We start from the raw sequence: 19,327 nt of genomic DNA, 5'->3' as shown, positions 1-19,327 counted from the left end.
TTTCATTGTTCCCGTTCCCTTCCGTAATTCAGATAAATGTATATATAATACTCAGGGCACCTAAATCAAATACAGTGACAACAAGTGATAAACCATAGGAAAAAAACCCACAAAAGCAAAAATAAATCACATAGTACATTAAAAACAACAACAGCCGGGCGCCGGTGGCTCAGGCCTGTAATCCTAGCTACTGAGGAGGCTGAAATCTGAGGATCGCAGTTCAAAGCCAGCCCAGGCAGGAAATTCCGTGAGACTCTTATCTCCAATAAACCACTAGAAAACCGGAAATGGTGCTGTGGCTCAAGTGCTAGAGCGCTAGCCTTGAGCTGAAGAGCTGAGGGACAGCGCCCAAGCCCCACAACCGGCCAAAAAAAAAAAAAAAATTAAATTAAAAAAAAAAAAAACAAAAACAACAAGAACTAAGAAAAACTTCTTGTTTCTATGTCTTGGAGTTCATTTTGCTTAGCATCATCTTATATGGTCACATGTACAAAGCTATTGAGCTATTCTGCTCATCTGCTAGGACTATCCTAGACATATACTAGTTATAAATGAGGGAGACCATGGGATCTCTATGTTTCTTTGGATCTGGCTTACTTCACTTAAAATGATTTTGTCCAAGTCTTTCCACTTCCTTACGAATGGGGTGATGCCAGTCTTTCTGGTGGAAGCATAGAATTCCATTACACACACACACACACACACACACACACACACACACACACACACACACACACACACACACACACACACACACACACACACATCACATCACATCACATTTTCTTGATCCATTCATCTACTGAGGGGGGTCTGGGTTGGTTCCATATCTTAACTATGGTGGATGATGCTGCGATAAACATAGTTGTGCTGGTAGCTTTAGTATGGCCTTGTTTGTGGTCATTTGGGTAAATGCTCAGAAGTCACAGGGGAGTCATAGGGGAGCTCTATGTGGAGTCTTTTGAGGAACCTCCACACTTAGATCTCAAGTTTATACCTGGAGTAGCCTGGACTATAATCTTTCTAGCTATGTTTTCCATGTAGCTGGAATGATAGGTGCACCCCATATAATCCAGCTTTTATTGGTTGAGATGAAGCCTCAAAATCTTCTTCTCTTGAACTAACTTCAAACTGTTACCTGCCCAATCTCCATGTCCCAGGTAGCTAGGATGACAGGCAGCAGCCATCTTGCCTGGCCCCTAGGTATCTTCTGGAGGAATGACAACCAATATTGTAGAGCTCTCCAAACTTCAGCGTAGGCGTAGCACCAGAGAAGCTAAAATTTCAATACTTAGAGGAGTAAATACCATTGTTCTTAGAACCGGGTTTCAAAAGAACAATAATTCTTTTGGGAATTGCTAGTTATTTTAGTGACAACGTACAGGGACATTGGTCATTGAAATAAAGATTACACTTTTCTGAAACACAATATTCTGAAAAATTACCTGTGAGGTGGTAATAGTGGCCTAAGATTTTCTACCATATTTGGTAAAGATGTGGCCATATTCCATCATTCAGTTTGTTAAACATCACTGTTCAAATTTGAAAAATGGGTAAATGTCACCCAAAGGCCAGCAGGCATCAGGGGCTCCTATGAGCACGAACTTGTGGGGCTATTGTTTGTTGCAAACTATTTAAAACTCTCACACTCTCCATCCCTACTCCCTCTCAGCCACCCCAGGAGCTGATTCATGTTAATGGTCTAAATAATAACATTATTAGATTGAATTTATTAATTGAAAAAGAAGAATGAACACAAGTTTTTTTCTAAGGAGTCATGTGCATAAAACAAGGCTAGAGGGTTCTGTTGTAGCATTTCATCTTTGATGCCAAGTTCATTTTCTTCACTGGTACTTCATTAACTCAACATATACAGATGTATAAATGAAGATAGAGACAGAGGCAGAAGGATAGAAAGAAAGAGAACTTTCTTGTGAAATATCACCATCAAATTAATATTTCCTCCCAATTACCTTTTTCCAATCATCTTTTAGTGTTATCTCTTCTTGCTTCTGAGATGGTGATAATGAGGAAATGGATATTGGCTTTATGACAAAAGTCTCAAAATGGATGAATACCTAGCTGGAAATGTTTGTTGCTTCTTTGGGAATGATAGCTTTGTGTTTGCATTTCAAAAACCATATCTAAAAAATAAGAATAAATTTGTAAGCTTTTCCTTTAAAAAGCAAATTCTTAGTAGACAGTCTCTAAAATAGAATTTTCTATCATACTCTTACCCTCTGTCTTTGAGATCTTTGCCATTTTATATCCTAGTGGGCTGTTGAGAGGAAGCTACCAAGTCTATGAATCTTGGTCTGTTATAGAACTCCTCCTGACCCCTTTCAGGAAGTAAGATTTAACTGCCCCACTCACCAATGCAGAGAGGTCCTTGATTTGATCCTCAGATTTTTTTCTTTTTTTTTTGAACCTAAGTGGAATGGCAATCATGTCACACTAAGCTGTTGGACTCTGGTATCAAAAGGAATTTTGACATGGGTATTTAGTGAAATGACAAAATAAAAATCAGCCTAATTAGAGAAAGTACTCATACTGTTTGCATTCTGTGGTCTGTGTTTCAGAGGTTCTTTTGAAGATTCTACAACCAGATTTTACACAGCTTGTGTGGTAGAAGCATTTGCCTATCTGCATTCCAAAGGAATCATTTACAGGGACCTTAAGCCAGAAAATCTCATTCTAGATCACCGAGGCTACGCCAAACTGGTCAGTGTCTGTCACACGTGGTTTCTGTGCTGCAGATTTAAAGTGTTTGTTTGCAAAGCTGTGCTCATTTGCTAACATTGAAAGCAAGCTTTTTCCTTTCATTTAATGGGATAACTGTTCTTATAATAGGTTTTAAGAAATAATGCAAATATTATGAGAATCTAAGTAACTAGGTTTGTGTTAATAATACTCTGACAAAATACACTTTCTAATGAGCATTAGAAAATATCCTTGCTGGCATGTGTTCATGGACGTAGAAGTACTAGTAGAAATTATATGTTCAGCCAGCCTTTGCCATCCAAGGCAATGAGTATATATTATATGCTCAGTTTATTTTTTAGTTTTCTATGTTATAAATAAAATTATTTGCAGTAATCGATCCAAAGAGCTGAAGATTTACATATAGTAAATAGTAAAAAACATTTAATAGTGCCCAGTTTTTTGTAGACTTTGTATCTATCAGTAAATGATTTTATTTTTTAAGTATTTTGTGATTTTTTTTTTGGTGCCAATCATGGGGCTACAACTCAGGGCCTGAGTGCTGTCTCTATGCTTTTTTGCTCAAGAGGATTGCCCAACCATTTGAGCCACAACTCTACTTCCAGCTTTTTAAAACTTTTATTTATTTTTAGTAGTTTATTGGAAATAAGAGTCTTGTGAACTTTCCTGCCTGGGCTGGCTTTGAACTGTGATCCTCAGATCTCACCCTCCTGAGAAGCTGGGATTACACTTGTCAGCTATTGGTGCCTTGCCCTTTCTGTGATTTTGTATTCAGCATATAATTGTTAGAAAAATTAAATCTATGGAGGCTAGTATTAATATCTAAATCAATTTGCTTTAGGAAAGAAGTCCTGTGTTTGAATTTTCAGTTATTCCTTCAGAACATTCCTAGAAAAATTAGCGCAAGTTTCTATTTTATCTGCTCATATGCACCAAGAGCAGAGTTGCTAATCACATACATGAGTTCTTCACCTCTGCTCACAACAAAGGGATTTCTCAAATAATTAACAGTAGAGGAAAGGCTAGCAGTAATTTTGTCTATTCTGAGAATGATGTTGTTGGCCTACCTAGTCTCCTAAGCTTTGCCCTGTAAACCTCCATGTCATCAAAGTAGAGAAAGCAAAGTGTTTATCCAGAGAATGATTTGCTTGTCTTTGTAATAATGTACATTTCATCTAAAATGCTTGCAATATATGATTTCTTTCCCGCCATAGATAGTCATTATTTCTACCCATGTTTATATTTTTAGTGTTGATCATTGCCAGTGTTGTTCGGCAAAATAAATTACTGCTCCACAGCTTATTGATGTACAATATAAATGGCTGAAGTATCTTACTTTTTTCTTTCGCAAGGTTGACTTTGGCTTTGCAAAGAAAATAGGATTTGGAAAGAAAACATGGACTTTCTGTGGAACTCCAGAATATGTAGCCCCAGAGATCATCCTCAACAAAGGTCATGACATTTCAGCTGACTACTGGTCACTGGGAATTCTAATGTATGAACTTCTGACTGGCAGGTATGGACATTTATAGGGAAGAGCTCAATAAAAATGGACCAGAAATAGCTACACACCCCTGCCTCTGCACTCCATTTAGACCAACTTAAAGTATATGCCTCTCTGTTACCATGCTTCAATTAGTTACTTAAATGATCATGAATTCATGACACAAGAGCTGACACAAGTTATATGCGAGCAAGCAACTCATTGTTAACTTGTAATTTTGTTCTTACTAATTTTTTATGTAGAGTGATGATTATATGAAGGACTCAATCCCTTTCCATGAGACCTTTTTTCCCATTCATGGAACTTGAACACAGGGCCTGGGCACTGTCCTTTGGCTTCTTTTGCTCAAGGCTAGCACTCTACCACTTGAGCCACAGTGCCACTTCTGGCTTTTTCTGTTTATGTGATACTGGGAAATCGGACTCAGGGTTTCATGCACGCTAGGCAAGCACTCTACCACTAAGCCATGTTCCCAGCCTATATAAGACTTTTTTTTTTGTCGGTCGTGGGGCTTGAACTCTGGACCGGGGTGCTATCTCTCAGCTCAAGGCTCGAGGCTAGCACTCTACCACTTGAGCCACAGTGCCACTTCTGGTTTTCTAGTGGTTTATTGGAGATAAGAGTCTCACGGACTTTCCTGCCCAGGCTGTCTTTGAAACATGATCCTCAGATCTTAGACTCCTGAGTAGTTAGGATTATAGGCGTGAGCCACCGGTGCCCAGCTCCATGAGACTTTTGATGGTAGTCATTTGGCTGGCAATGGAGCAAGGGAAATAGTAATCATATAAACAAGTCTAGATCAACTCTCCATGGGAGTAAGAGAATCTATTAGCAATTTTTATATCTAGATGGATGCATTTTGCTGAAGATTGTAATACATAATTCATAACTGCTAAAGGAGGCATAAGGTATAAGATATACTCCAAACTCCTGAAGGACCAATATAAAAGAAAAACTAACACACCCACATGACAGGTGCTGAGGAAAATAAGTAAAGGAGTCATTTCAGAAGAAGGTCAGGTTTGTCCAGGAGGCATGGAAAGAACAGAAAACTGAATCTTTCCTGTTTGAGATCAGATTATCAGACACTTTTGGTTGATGTCGGCTATCCAAGTAGGCCTTGGGAGGAAACAGTACAAAAGTTAAATGGAGACTTGATGAAATGAGTCCTTAGTCAGATAAATATGGGATGAATCTCTAGGCAAAATAATTCCCTGAGATGGACGGTGCTTCTGTGCCTGCCTGCAGTAATGGTGTTAGTGACATGAGGAGAGGTCATATCCTTAATTCTCCTGTGACTCCTCTTAATGACTTTACACTTCATCCCATGTATAATCAGTGCGTCAGTTCGTGTGAGGAAAACCAGAGGATAAAGCACACAGCTTGAATAAATAAGAACAGCAAGAGGGGTCAGGCACTTGCACTAAAGGAAGGAAGGGAAACAGCAAATATATTTCATGCACTGATGGTTTTACTAAGTGAATGGCCAGGTTGTTTTAATATTATTCACATTGTGTTCCATTTGTTTAATTTATTTGGGGCCCTGCATAAGAATTGTAGAACTTAATACAGCAAGAGTATTCTTTTTGAGAAAGCAAAAATGATACATTTAAAAAAATAATACATTTTTATCGTAAAATTACTGTATAGAGGGGTTACAGTTACATGAGTAAGGTAATGAGTACATTTCCTATCAAGCATGATACATCTTATGTCTCTAATTTTGCAGCCCACCTTTCTCAGGCCCAGATCCTATGAAAACCTATAACATCATCCTGAGAGGGATTGATATGATAGAATTTCCAAAGAAGATTGCCAAAAATGCTGCTAATTTAATTAAAAAACTATGCAGGTTAGTCTTTCAACCACATTTTCTTGTATCATCATTGGTTTGTTTTTGAGATAGGATTTCACTCTACAGTCCACGCTAGCCCTGATCTTAACCATTTTCCTGCTTGGTTGTTGAAATTACAGGGGTGAACCACCACACCTTATTCAAGTACATTATATTTGAAAGTATCACAGAATGAAAAAATAGATTACTTAACAAAACTATTATTTTATTTTTAGGGACAACCCATCCGAAAGATTAGGAAATTTGAAAAATGGTGTAAAAGACATTCAAAAGCACAAGTAAGTGTTCTTTGCTTTTCTATTTCAGAGTTCAGAAAACCTGTTGAGAATTTCCCCAGGGTAATGTTTTCTAGTGTCTACATAAAATAATCCTACAGTCATATCCAAAGAGAGAAAGAATGTAGACAAATGAGTTACTGGTATATACATAATACAATACATTCATAATACATACACATAATGCAATAATCCTGTAGTAACATTGAAAGTGAGAATGTAGACAAATTTATTTCACCAAGAACTGCCAATGTGTATAGAGCTTGATGTTAGTGTATCTAACTATTTTACTACTTTATGACTTTCCAAACAACAAATGCACTTTCTCCTAGCCCCCAGGCACTGATATTTTCCTCCCTCTGACCCAGCAGAAGGGAAAAAATATTGTTTAAATAGGGATACAGGTGGACCCATTGCAACGAAGAGATGAAAAAGATGTTATGCTGAAAAATGAACTTTACAATTTAGGCAGGGGGGCAAGAGGGGAAGAGGGGGGAGGGGGGAGTGTAGTTGTGGAGATGGGAGGGAAGGGATGGTAGGGGAAAAACAAAGGAGGAGGCAACAATGCTTGATAGGAAATGTACTCATTACCTTGCTCATGTGATTATAACCCCTCTGTACAGTATTTTCACAATAAAAAACATACTTTAAAATTTTTTAAAAAAGAAAATTTGCACTAAAAATTTGAAACTATTCTTTAATAGCATAACAGAAAAAAAATCTGACATTCTACATTTTTCTACTAAATTAAAAACGTAGTTTCATATCACCTCCTGTCCATTAAGCAAGGTGATAGAACAAAAGGACAAGAAGCTTAAAAACAAAATGAACCAAAACAACAACAAACTCCAGCATCTTCACCATTAGATACATTGGTTAGAGTTTCTAAAGCTAAGCCAACACAAATTGTTTATTTTTCCTCTTTTCATCTGCTTCTGTAATGCTCCCAGAAAACCCACATCCTTATCAAATAAGCTGATTTACTGAGATAGCTGTGATTTTGTACGACTTGCTAAGAAATTGGTATAAGTATTTGTTAATGCTGAAATACTTCACAGGCAAAAATCATACAATTCCTAGTGTTATAGTATGTGGTTCTCATTTTTACAGAAAAATAATTTACTTAGTATACTTCTTCCTATTGAAAAAGACAGTGAATGAGGAAAGTGGAATACGAAGAGCCAAACATTGTGATGTGAAAGTTTAAATTAGTCAAAGCTGAGTACTGACCCAGTAGCAAAGATGGATTATTAATTTCTGCCCTGATTCCTACCCACTCAGTTCTATCTCTGTAAAGTGACACACAGGACATAGGGTGAGCATATCATCACATGTATTTGCTTATAATAATTGCAGAGGAACAAGGTTACACAGACATCCTAACTGAAATGATAGGAAATGAACTTGCATGGTAGCTGGTGTTTAAATCTGACAACTACATTTCTAAAGATACGCACTTTAAGAAAAAGCCAATTAAACTCTACAGTTAAAGGGTGAACATATTTTTGTCACATGTAAATGTTTACCTAACTACTATCTAGCCATTATACATATCCAACATGTTGTAATAAGAAGATTACAACTGGGATTCGCCACCTTTAATTGCCTATATTTTTTTTCTCTCCTAGATGGTTTGAAGGCTTTAATTGGGAAGGCTTAAGAAAAGGTACTTTGACACCTCCCATCATACCAAGTGTAAGTATACATTCCAGCTCTGAATTCTAGGACATACTTGATAGCGTTTGTCAATCAACAAGTACCTGTTATTTTAAAACATCCATCCTATGATCAGGTTAAACACATTCTATAAAGTACTGTATTAAAATTTCAACATATCCTAAAGTACAAGCATAGATATATTGATTTAAAGGATGACTTATATATCTGTTTGCCCTTATAGTTTTTTTTCCAATTTTAATTCAAGTTTCCTTTACTGAAGAGTCAATTAACTTCCATTATGATAAATATTAAGTATATGCAGAAGGGCATAGTGATTTTGCAACTGTTTTAACAACAATCACTGTTTAGCCCATTCTGTTTCACTGATGCTTCTTAGTTTCTATTGACTGCCTCCAGTTTGACTGGATGTTTATCCTTCAATGAATGCTCTTCTTACCAGAAGATGCCCTTTTACTTAACAAGCAGATTCCTTGATGTTCGTCTTGTTGTTAAATAGGAGTTAGATAAGTAGACTGCATACCTCTATAATCTGAAATAGGTTTCAATGGTTTTCATTTAGATTTTATTTTTACCAGCACTGTGCCTGTTGAATGCAATATACTGCATTTGAAAAGCTTTATTTTAGAACAAGAGCAGAGGAAGAAGCAGGGAGATATAAATATTAAATTATCTAACCAGGCTTTACCAGGGTCAAGTATGTACTAGTAATATTAGGCAGGTTTTCACTGATCTCTGCAAATTGGAATTCAGCTGGTAAATTTGTAAGTGTTGCTCAAGTATGGATTCTATTGTCCTTTGAAGCTGCACACAAAATATCTATATAACGTGGCTCTATTTCTCCAGGCTCTACTCATACCAGTTGCCTCCTTGTTTAGCCAGGAGTGATGTTGTCCTCTTCATTATTTCATAATGTGGCTCTCTCTCAGGGCATGGGTGTGTGCCCTACCCATCTTGAACTTTTCCAAATGGACTTTTTGTGACCACTTGCTCTTGTGGCATTTTTTATTTTTCCAAAGCACTAGCCAAAATTCATAATTTCACATAGATTTCTGTGCTTGGTTTAGCCATACAATGTATTATCTATTATAATATAAATATTTGAGGGTAAGAGCCGTTTCCTTTTTTTACAAATCAATAGTCACTCACTGTGCTTAGTACATACTAGAAGGCCAGAAATGGTTCTAGAGTAGAAAATGAATAAAATTATTCTTAAAATTATTGATAAAAAAGGATAATGTGATATAGATGATAGGTAGGTAGGTAGGTAGATAGATAGATAGATAGATAGATAGATAGATAGATAGATAGATAGATAGATAGATAGATAGATAGATAGATAGATAGATAGATAGATAGATACACAGAAAACTGTAAAAACAATGAATTCCAGTAATTTGCAACACCATGGTTGGAAATAGAGGTCGTTATGCTAAGTGCACTAAGTCAGGTGCAGAGGCAGCTATTACGAAGTGCATAATCATGTTCCTATGAAACATCTAAAAAAGTTCATCTCACATAAGTTGAGAGTAGCATGGTAGTTATCAAAGGCCTGGAGCTGAGAAGGGCAGGGGCAAAGACTGACCCATGGTTATTACGTTTTCATTGGTCAAAGAGAATGATAATGTACTCTATATTTCAAAAGGCTAGAGGAAAAACTAAATTATTTTTATCATAAATAATAAATGGTTAAAGACACATTTGTTTAATCTGATTTAAACATCATGCAAGGGATATGTCTATGACACAATATTTAGTACTCCATTTTAATCTTTTCCATATTAAACAAACACATACATTTAGGAACTACCGTATTAAGAACAGGGAACAAATAATACTGACACTTGGAATTTTGAAAACATGAGCGGCTTTGGACTATGCAGTCTCTCCTGTTGCAGGTGGCATCACCCACAGACACAAGCAATTTCGACAGTTTCCCTGAGGACAGCGACGAACCGCCCCCTGATGACAACTCGGGCTGGGATATAGACTTCTAATGCATTTCTCTTACCTGCTTCTGCCTTGCTGAAGACAGCTTTTTCTGAGACACAGCTGCCAGCAAACACGAGGGAAAGAGAGAAGATTAGTGCTCGGGGTCACCATGATGCCTTTGATCGATGCTGCTCCAGTAACTACAGTGGCATTAGGACTTATTGCTTAGATGACAATAGTGCTCTTTACATGTTTTCTGTTTTGAATCTAACATAGCAGTTGACATGGTGGTCCTGAAGCAAAGTCTTTCACCAGTAAAGAGATGTTTTTTTCTGTTGTTGCAATGATCTTGCTTTGCTCTGATTATAATTTGAAAGACTGTAGGAGACACTTCAACTTAGTAGAGGAGTCTATACCCTGCTAGAGTTATCAAGAGGATGAAAGAATAATATATTGAGTAGGGGAAATGACTAGGGTACAGATCCTGGGCTTATTCCCTGTTTTCAAATGAAGGTTGTGAAATCTGTTACTGTGAGCCAGTAGGTATACTGTACACAGAAGACCACATATCTGTGGGTCACAGCATTCATGTCAAACCAGTGCTAGAAGTTTCACAATTTTATTTCCCAGCAGTGCTGATGACAAGACTGAATGTTATCTTTTCTTTCTGACAGATTTTTTAAAAATTGGTATGATAAAAGCACAACTGCTATGGGATTGCTGAGCCCTTTCTGTAGCAGGGTCATGTGTGTTTTCTGAGGATTGAAAAAAAATGCATGGTATTTGTTTGTTCCTTTTTGATAAATTGGCATGACAGAATGGGAGGAAAAAACAATTCACAAAATCATTTCATATTTAAATATATATATATATATACATATAGTGCTTAAAGAGGGTCCTGGAAATGAGTAGCAGCAAATTGGTTTTTATTTATTACCTAACATACCCTCAAACTGGGGCTTCAAATATTCCCTTTTATAAAAATGAACCCTTGGGGTAGGGGAGGGATAGGGTGGAAGGCATTAAGGTCCATCCAAAAAATAAAAAATAAAAAAACTCTATAGGTGCTATGTATATCTTTCATCTGTAATGTCAATGTCTGAACAGACAACAGAAATTCTAATCATTACATGTCTAGCCAGAGATGCAAGCATTTTCACTAAATTTATTAAATCAAATTTCTGTCAGATTTCACTTATACAACATAGTCTGGGTCTGAGAGAGAAAGGTGATATATATCATATATGTAATATATGATATTTACATATGATATATATATGAATGAACTAGCTCCTTGTCTTAGGCCTGAACTAAAAGAAACAAACATCAGAAAGGAAAAGAAAATACATACAAAGTCAAAGATATGAAGATTTTCTAGAACCAGGAACTTTGCTTATGTGAGGTCACAGAACATAACAAGAACCAGGTACTGATTATCTTTTGATGAAGTAGTCAGAGTTTGTCAAAATAGGAAGGGTTTAGAGAGGAAAACAGGAAAGGGATTTCCTAAAAATAAAAGCTAAATAAGACAGAAATAATTGCAATCCTGAAGTTTCTTGTTAGCTAGAAAAGCTTGGATTTTTAATATCAAATGTTTTCATGTGAGAAAAAGAATCAACAAATTAAGTCTGGTGATACCTGGCCATGTTACTATGATTAGTTGTCCTATGTAGCAGAAGCTTCTTTCAGGCAGATACATTATACTTACACAGACATATGTATTACCATCCAAGCTGTCATCCTGGTGTAGATATTTGTGTTAATTTGGCCTAAGAAGTATATATTTGCTTTTTGGTCTAAGTATGTTTTGCTTGTTTTTTGTCTAAGTATAGGTTTGGTCAGTGTAGAAAATTCTATAAAGTATGTCCAATTAGATTATGATGTCCCAGCCCAGAAAGCAAATATTATGAGTTTTGGCTACATTTTTCATATTCAAAAGTACTTTAGAATATATTTTCAAAATATAATAGGCCGATGACCTATTATACTAATGGTAAATAATTAGAAACTAATAAAAGCATTATAATTAGAAAAAATAATTAAGACTTTGATCTAAGTTATTTATTGTATTATTGGCATTTTCCCTCCTTTTCAAGCAATTTTTCAAAATCAGTCTATTCCCAGACATCTGCTGATCACTATAGACTTAGAATATAAAGTGAAAAACATCTACTTAAAAGCTAGCTAGGATAGATGTTATTTCAGAAGTGTTGTTTCTTTTAACTGAGCTTTAAAATAGATCATTTCAACTTTAGCATCAATGTCAGTGACTTTATAATTTAACCATGCTAAAGGATTGGTAGAATATGACATTTATTTTCCTTGTCATTAGCAAAGTGAATCTACTTCTACAATTAAAAAAAATCTCAACAGCCCCAGAAGTGGTCGGTAACAGAGGATTTGGGACCTATGGTTCAAGTCTAAGACAACATATGTGTAAGCACAATGGAAAAGTGAGAAGTGGCATTCAGCACATTACAATTATAGGTTGTTTTCTCACTTAGAACTGAATCCCTATTCATTTCACATCATTGCATTAGGTTATTGAAAGCAATCACCAAAATAAAAACAAAGGTGAACTATAACTTCCAAGAATTGCTAACAGAAAACATTCACCTGGTATTCAATACTTAGTTTTAAGGATTTAAATCTCGTCTAAATGAAGACACTAGGGCTATACTTCATGGTCAGCTTCGCAAAATGCATCTACTTTAGTTCTGAAATTTTCACATCCCCTCTTTTTTATTACATGAAAAAAATCTAGGTACGTTAGAACAGTGCCAACCTGTTTGATTTGTTAACTGACTTAATTGTTAATATTTTGAGTATGGGAAATGGGGCTTTCTGTGTGTCTTGACTAACAAGGAAACTGAAAACTGCCAAGAGAAGGAATGCCATTATGTTTGAAATAAATTGAATTCATTAGAGAAAATGGTTTATGGAAATTGTTATAATTGATTTTTTAGGTTTCTTCTTTGTTATTAAGAGATGTATCAGATCCATGTAGCATTTAAAACAAATTTATTTTGATTGTATTCTTTTTCAATTATATTTTTTCAATGATGGAAGAAACATGTGACAGACACATGTGAAATAATATATAAATTCAACTATAGAATTCCTGTAGTTTCATTTCTAAATAACTGAACTGATGATGAACTTAAAAATCATCTATGAGAGTGAAGGCAAGGATGTTAGAACTGAATTCAGAAAACAGATGATCTGTGCATTATCCATAAAAATGTTTTCTTTCACGATAGGACCACAGACAAATATTTATGTAAATAGATATTTTTGTGTGATATTTTGTGGTACATATAACTTTTTTTAGTGTTTCACAGCATTATTATTTCTTTTTATTTTATTGAATAATGGTTTAGGTCCAAGTAGACTTGAATTAATGTCATATTTGTCAGTATTATTGAAAATTATGTCAACGGTACTGTCACTCATCTGTCCCATAGTTTAGAACATGACCTGGCTATCTGGCATTGTTGCAAGTGCCTTAAATTCATGGCATCTTATAAAAAAATCAAATTTGGTGTTATGCTGCATGACAAAGACAAACACACCTCAAAATGTTGTCCTTTCTTAGCTTGCTGCGTTTTACAGTTCTTTCTGCTAACAATTTATAAACCTTTATTATATAACATTGATGAATTACAGAAATGATGAAGTTGTTCCCTTATTTCTGTTAAATGTTCCAGAGCTGTGTATCTGTTCATGAGATACAGCATCATTTCTGTGAAATGTATAAATGTATGTGCAGGTGAACTTAATACATGACATACTATCAGTCTGTATACAGGTATTCCTGTTTTGCTAAGTTGTGCCGAGTCAGTAAAATAAAACAAATTTGTGCAGTCAAATCCTCACATTTCTCATTGTGTTCACTCCATGAACCATGGTCCAACCCAAAAGAGTTTAAAACATAAATAAATAAATTGGAAATGACTGCGCACCACACCTCGTTATGAAACCAATGATGAAAAAGTACCCTGGTGCACCTCTCAACAAAACAGGACGCTTTCTCTGAGTGCTTGTATATGCAAATCAGCAATGAAGCAAATATCCAACAGACTTAGAAAGCAAAACTTTGAAAGTATGTTGTTAGCTCTCCTCATTATCTGCCCCTGTGTCAACAGACAGAGCTCTGGGACCTTGACCATAACTCAGAGGTTTGGGCTTTCTGAGTAAAGGGATATTTCTTTTGAGCATCATCAATCAAATTAATTTTCAATGTATAATGTTTTTACAAATGGTGAGTTCTTTTGTATTCTTACAGCTATAGTTTATTTGACTGTCCTCTTCCCACTTGTTCTACATGAAAGAGTCTTTTGTTAGTCAGAATGCAACAAACCGTCATCAAATGGTCCTTGACCACTTGCACTCTTTACATGTAGATGAAGAACTTTTTCATAAACTTAACCTGCTTTGATTTGCTCTGTATTTTTCCTGCAGCTGTAATTGCCGAGTGCCTGTTGTATACTTTATAGAGTTGAAATAAAAAATAATTACTTTTGAACTTAGTTGTGTTTCATTCCGTAAAAGAGTAAAAAACAAAACCAAACAGAATTTGTATATCATACTGGAGCTGAAATATTGCTGTCACACTGGAGAATGTACTTATAATCTAAGCTAGCCTTTGTAAAATAATATAAGCTAATATAAAACAAATTTAACAATTTATCTTAAATAATTTAGCAATCCATCTTAAACAATTCATCTTCAAATATGAATACTAAAACAAATAAAGGTATCCATATACTAAACCTGAAATTAACCAATTTCACTAGATTAGCACCATTCCCATAAATTACTCCTTTGGGTATTTCTCCTCCTAGTGCAAATTATGCAAAAGAGAAGGAGGAGGAGTAAGAAGAGGAGAAGGAGGAAGAGGAGGAGGGGGAGGAGGAGGAGGAGAAGCAGGAGGAGGAGCAGGAGGAGGACGAGGAGGAGGAGAAAAGGATCAAATATTGATACATGCTAGGAGATAATTATTTGATACGAAAAGAAACATGATGACTATCTAAGCATCTTCACTGGATTCCTCTGATAAACCTCATACAAGGAGTGTAGAATTAGGGGACAATGTAATGAACATAATGTACAAATTTCTCCAAAACCCTAGTGGCCACATCCTTTTTTGCAGCTTTTTGCTCCTCATTGCAAGACATGATACAAAAGTCAAAACTAGCAAGATAAAGAGTCTCAACTTGACTGATGTTCTTTTGTGGCACCACATTGCCAGTGACAGTGGGTTGAAACTCCCATTTAGTGAAGAGTAGAAATTCAGTCCAATTACCTTTCTCATTCAGAGCCAATCTGAGAAAATATGCCATATCAAAACAGCACATCCAAGAGTTTCATTTCTTTTTCAAATAAACTGCAATACATCTTTTGACATCTGTCCTTTTTGCTTTTGATTTTCTTTTTTCCCCTTTTTTCCTAGTTTTATTCTTCAAATATATGGTGCATCATTACCAAATACAGACACCCTGCTATGCAGTAATATACCAGAACTCCTAACTATAGTTAACTGACTATTAACCGCTCCCCATCTCTTTCCCCATCTTCCTTTCCATAGTTGTGGTCACTCCCATTCTGCTCTCAACTTCTATGAAATCAACTTTTTATTTTAGATCAATTTGTTTAAAGTCCACATTTGTATGAAGTCATATAGTACTTGTTTTTGTATGCCTGTCTTTGAATTTCACATCCTAGTTCTCAGACTTATCTTTCCTGATCCTGAAAATTTATTCTTTTGGTCAAGCACAGTTTCAAGAGATATATGAAAGTCTGCACTTGGGATTATTTCTGCGATGAAGATTCATTGTGCTCACAACCTGACATGTTGAATTGAAACCCCTTTGCACAACTACTACTTAAGGATTTTTTAAAAAAGACTCCATTACATGCCTGAAGCTACAGGTAATCCTAAAGGTTGTATACTATGTTTCTCTACAGACACCTATGAATAAGCTGACTTCGTACATTAAGCACAGAGGTGTTGTTAAACCATGGCTAATAATAAGAAAGAAAAGTAATTACGAGAAAAAAAAGAAGCTCAAAAGAGGGAGGAAAGAGAAAGAGAGGAGAGAAAGATGATTGTGATAGGAAAAAGAATTTTCAGATGGGAGTTTTCTATGGAGTCTCCGCACAATGAGCCGTTTTCAAACTCCACTAGTACCGAGAAATGTGGACTCTATTTGGGATGTATGTGTGATACTCTATGGGAGGAATGTTTGGGATAAAGGAAGGTAATAGGAAGTGTGCAGTCTTCCCGGGCTGCAGTGTTCTAAATCCACAGAGATGCTCTCATATCACCTACTGGTGATGCACATGGCATTTCATTAAAGAATCATTACTATAGAGTAAAATGGGTTTCCAAAAAAACCCCAGGGAACTAGATTGTGTATGAGATTATTTGCATATGCAAGTCTCAAAGTGTGTAGCAACCCATGTTTTGGGAGAAAAATTAAACTCAAAAAACTTCAAGGGGATAAGGGAATAAAATATAATGATTGCATTTGGGTGGAATAATGGTGATGGGGGAGAATAGGATGGGGGGGGGGAGTGAAGAGTTGAATTTCCGGATTTCATTTGAGGTTGAGAGAAATCCTAAGTCCTAACCCAGATAAGGATCACACACAGTAAAGAAACAAAAGGATGGTTTTAGCTCCTTATGAACACAGAAGCAAAAATTCTAATAAAAATATTGGTAAGACTAAGCCAAACATATGTGTGTATTAAAACTGGCCCCTTTCTCTCAGGAATACAAAGATGATAGAGTTTCCTGTTTGCATGCTCAGCCACTTAAGGAAAGGAGAAAACTATTATCTTTTTTACTTATCTCTTAAACAGTGTGCACCATTTAAGAAAAAATAATAAATATAAAAATACCACCAGTTGTTTGTGGCTCAGATCTATAACCCTAGCTACATAGGAGGTTGAGAACTGAGAATGAAAGTTTGAAGCCAGCCAGGGCAGAAAAGGCTGTAAGATTGGTATCCCCAATTAACCACCAAAAAGCCAGAAGTAGGGCTGTGGCTTAAGTGGTAGAGTGCAAGTCTTGAGCAGAAAGACTCAGGGACAGAGAGACCAAGCCCTGAATTCAACAGCCATGACCAGAAACAAAATAAAAATTAATTAGTTAATTAATGACTCATTTATTATTTTGCAAATATCTTCTATTTACTATTTATGGGGCACTACTGGGGTTTAGAACTCAGGGACATGTGCTTGTTAGGCTTCAGGCTACCATTGAGTCACTCACAATCCTTTCTGTGTTCATTATTTTCTTACTAGTTTAGCGTTTCACCTAGTCACTATGGATCTCAGTCCTCCTATTTATATGTCCCCTATAGCTGTCTTTTACCACCATGTCCAGCCTCTTCCTCACTGAGATGAGGTCGGGTGAATTTTTCTGCCCAGGCTGATCTGGAACCAGCCATCTTCCCAATCTGAGCTTCCCAAATAGCTAGGAATACGGGCATCCGAGAATCTCTTCTGAAGAAATCAGCATCGGGATTAGAACATTGAAGCTGAGGTTTGGCTTTCACCAGTGAGGGGGGAGGAGGAGGGGGAGGAGGAGGAGGAGGAGGAGGAGGAGGAGGAGGAGGAGGAGGAGGAGGAGGAGGAGGAGGAGGAGGAGGAGGAGGAGGAGGAGGAGGAGGAGGAGGAGGAGGAGGAGGAGGAGGAGGAGGAGGAGGAGGAGGAGGAGGAGGAGGAGGAGGAGGAGGAGGAGGAGGAGGAGGAGGAGGAGGAGGAGGAGGAGGAGGAGGAGGAGGAGGAGGAGGAGGAGGAGGAGGAGGAGGAGGAGGAGGAGGAGGAGGAGGAGGAGGAGGAGGAGGAGGAGGAGGAGGAGGAGGGAAGATGACTCTCTCCTTCAGCTGAAGCCTCTGTTTTCTCTTGACCTCAGAAACCAGAGCTCCTATTGGCAGGCCATGGGACATGAGCATCTATATCAGCTTTCCTCCACAGACACACACTAGAGCTCTCTGGCTTTTTGTTTCTGATAGACTCTCCTGGTTCTCAGGCTTCAGGCTTGAACTGAAGGATGACCAGAGCTCCCCTCATTCTCCAGCGTCATCAGATCTCCCTGCCTCCAGAGTCACTCCAGCCCATTCCCCTGACGCTTCTCCTCATCCACATATATCCATGCGGCTCTATTTCTCTGAAGAACCCTAACCAAAGCAAGCAAACAACAACAAAAACATCCTTTTTCTTAAGCCTACGTCAACATAAATAACAGACTTTAAGTGTAAAATGAATTTAATGCAATTGGCTTAGGGAGAAATCCTAGCAAGCCAACACAGTGCAATGGAGAGTGTAGGTTGTTTTGCTAGGAAGCCCAGGCCTGACTGTAGTTACGGCTTCTGCCCTGCTTAGCAAGCTAGCAGCCTACCAGTAGCCTCATAGCCCAGGAGTGATCAATCAACATCTAAATGTATGGTGTTGGTGAGTAGGCATTGTTTTCACACCATCACCACGCTGGAAAATTCTGAGGGAAACCCTTGTAAGTCAAGAACCTTCTGTGTGGCTTCTGGTAAGAGTATTCACAGAAATAAGCAAAAGCAAACAAACCTGCATTAAAAACTAAATGTCAAGGCTGGAGTTAGGGCTACAGCTGAAAGTGGTTTAGTTTAATGGGCCTTGGGCATCACAGGCATCACAGGCCTTCACCGTGAGGGAGGTGGGAGAGGGAAGAAATAGTGGGAAAACAACAAAGGAGAGGGTACTCATTGCCTTACTCATGTAACTGCAGCCTCTCTGCAAAGCAGCATCTCTACCATAAAATAAAATTTAAAAACATAGACTGTTTTATAAGATACTTTTATTTTTTTAATATTTATTTATTTTTTATTGTGAAAATACTGTACAGAGGGGTTACAATTACATGGGCAAGATAATGAGTATATTTCTTATCAAGCATTTTAGCCTCCTCCTTTGTTTCCCCTTCCCATCCCTTCCCAGCCTCCCCCCATCCCCCCACCCAATCCACCCCCTCCCCCCACCAAAGTTGTAAAGTTCATTTTCCACATGACAACTTGTACTTCTCATTGTTGCAACGGGTCCACCTGTATCCTTATTTAAACGACTTCAATGGCAAATGCTTGCCTTTCATTGCTAACAAAACCAGGAAAGGACAATTATGATGTTTTCCTCGTATTTCTTCCATATTTAAACAGCAGTACCTCTTCTTTGTGCAATAGTATATTTTTGAATTTCATTGCTTTTTTTATGCCATTCCTGGGGCTTTTACCCAGGGCCTGAATCTCTTGAACTTTTGTGCTCAAGGCTAGTGCTCTCCCACTTGAGCTACAACTCCAGTTTTGACATTTTTGTGGTTATTTGGGGTAA

General features: G+C 37.1%; 1 protein-coding gene across 3 annotated transcripts in view; it reads left to right on the top strand.

Moving 5' to 3' along the window:
* Prkg1 (protein kinase cGMP-dependent 1) overlaps positions 1 to 14,481 on the top strand; it is a 1,047,684-nt gene extending 1,033,203 nt beyond the window's left edge. For all 3 annotated transcript variants that reach the window (XM_070021099.1, XM_070021098.1, XM_070021100.1), the window contains 6 exons: positions 2,580 to 2,721; positions 4,074 to 4,237; positions 5,955 to 6,077; positions 6,296 to 6,358; positions 7,984 to 8,050; positions 9,931 to 14,481. In XM_070021099.1, the coding sequence (XP_069877200.1) occupies positions 2,580 to 2,721; positions 4,074 to 4,237; positions 5,955 to 6,077; positions 6,296 to 6,358; positions 7,984 to 8,050; positions 9,931 to 10,029 (658 nt within the window). In that variant the 3' untranslated portion in view covers positions 10,030 to 14,481. The remainder of the gene's footprint in view (positions 1 to 2,579; positions 2,722 to 4,073; positions 4,238 to 5,954; positions 6,078 to 6,295; positions 6,359 to 7,983; positions 8,051 to 9,930) is intronic.
* The last annotated feature ends 4,846 nt before the right edge of the window (positions 14,482 to 19,327 follow it).

The sequence above is a fragment of the Dipodomys merriami genome, unplaced genomic scaffold, assembly GCF_024711535.1.
Source record: "Dipodomys merriami isolate MVZ:Mamm:240054 unplaced genomic scaffold, mDipMer1.0.p SCAF_14, whole genome shotgun sequence".
Classification (NCBI taxonomy): Eukaryota; Metazoa; Chordata; class Mammalia; order Rodentia; family Heteromyidae; genus Dipodomys; species Dipodomys merriami.
This window is presented reverse-complemented; position numbering and strand designations above follow the sequence as displayed.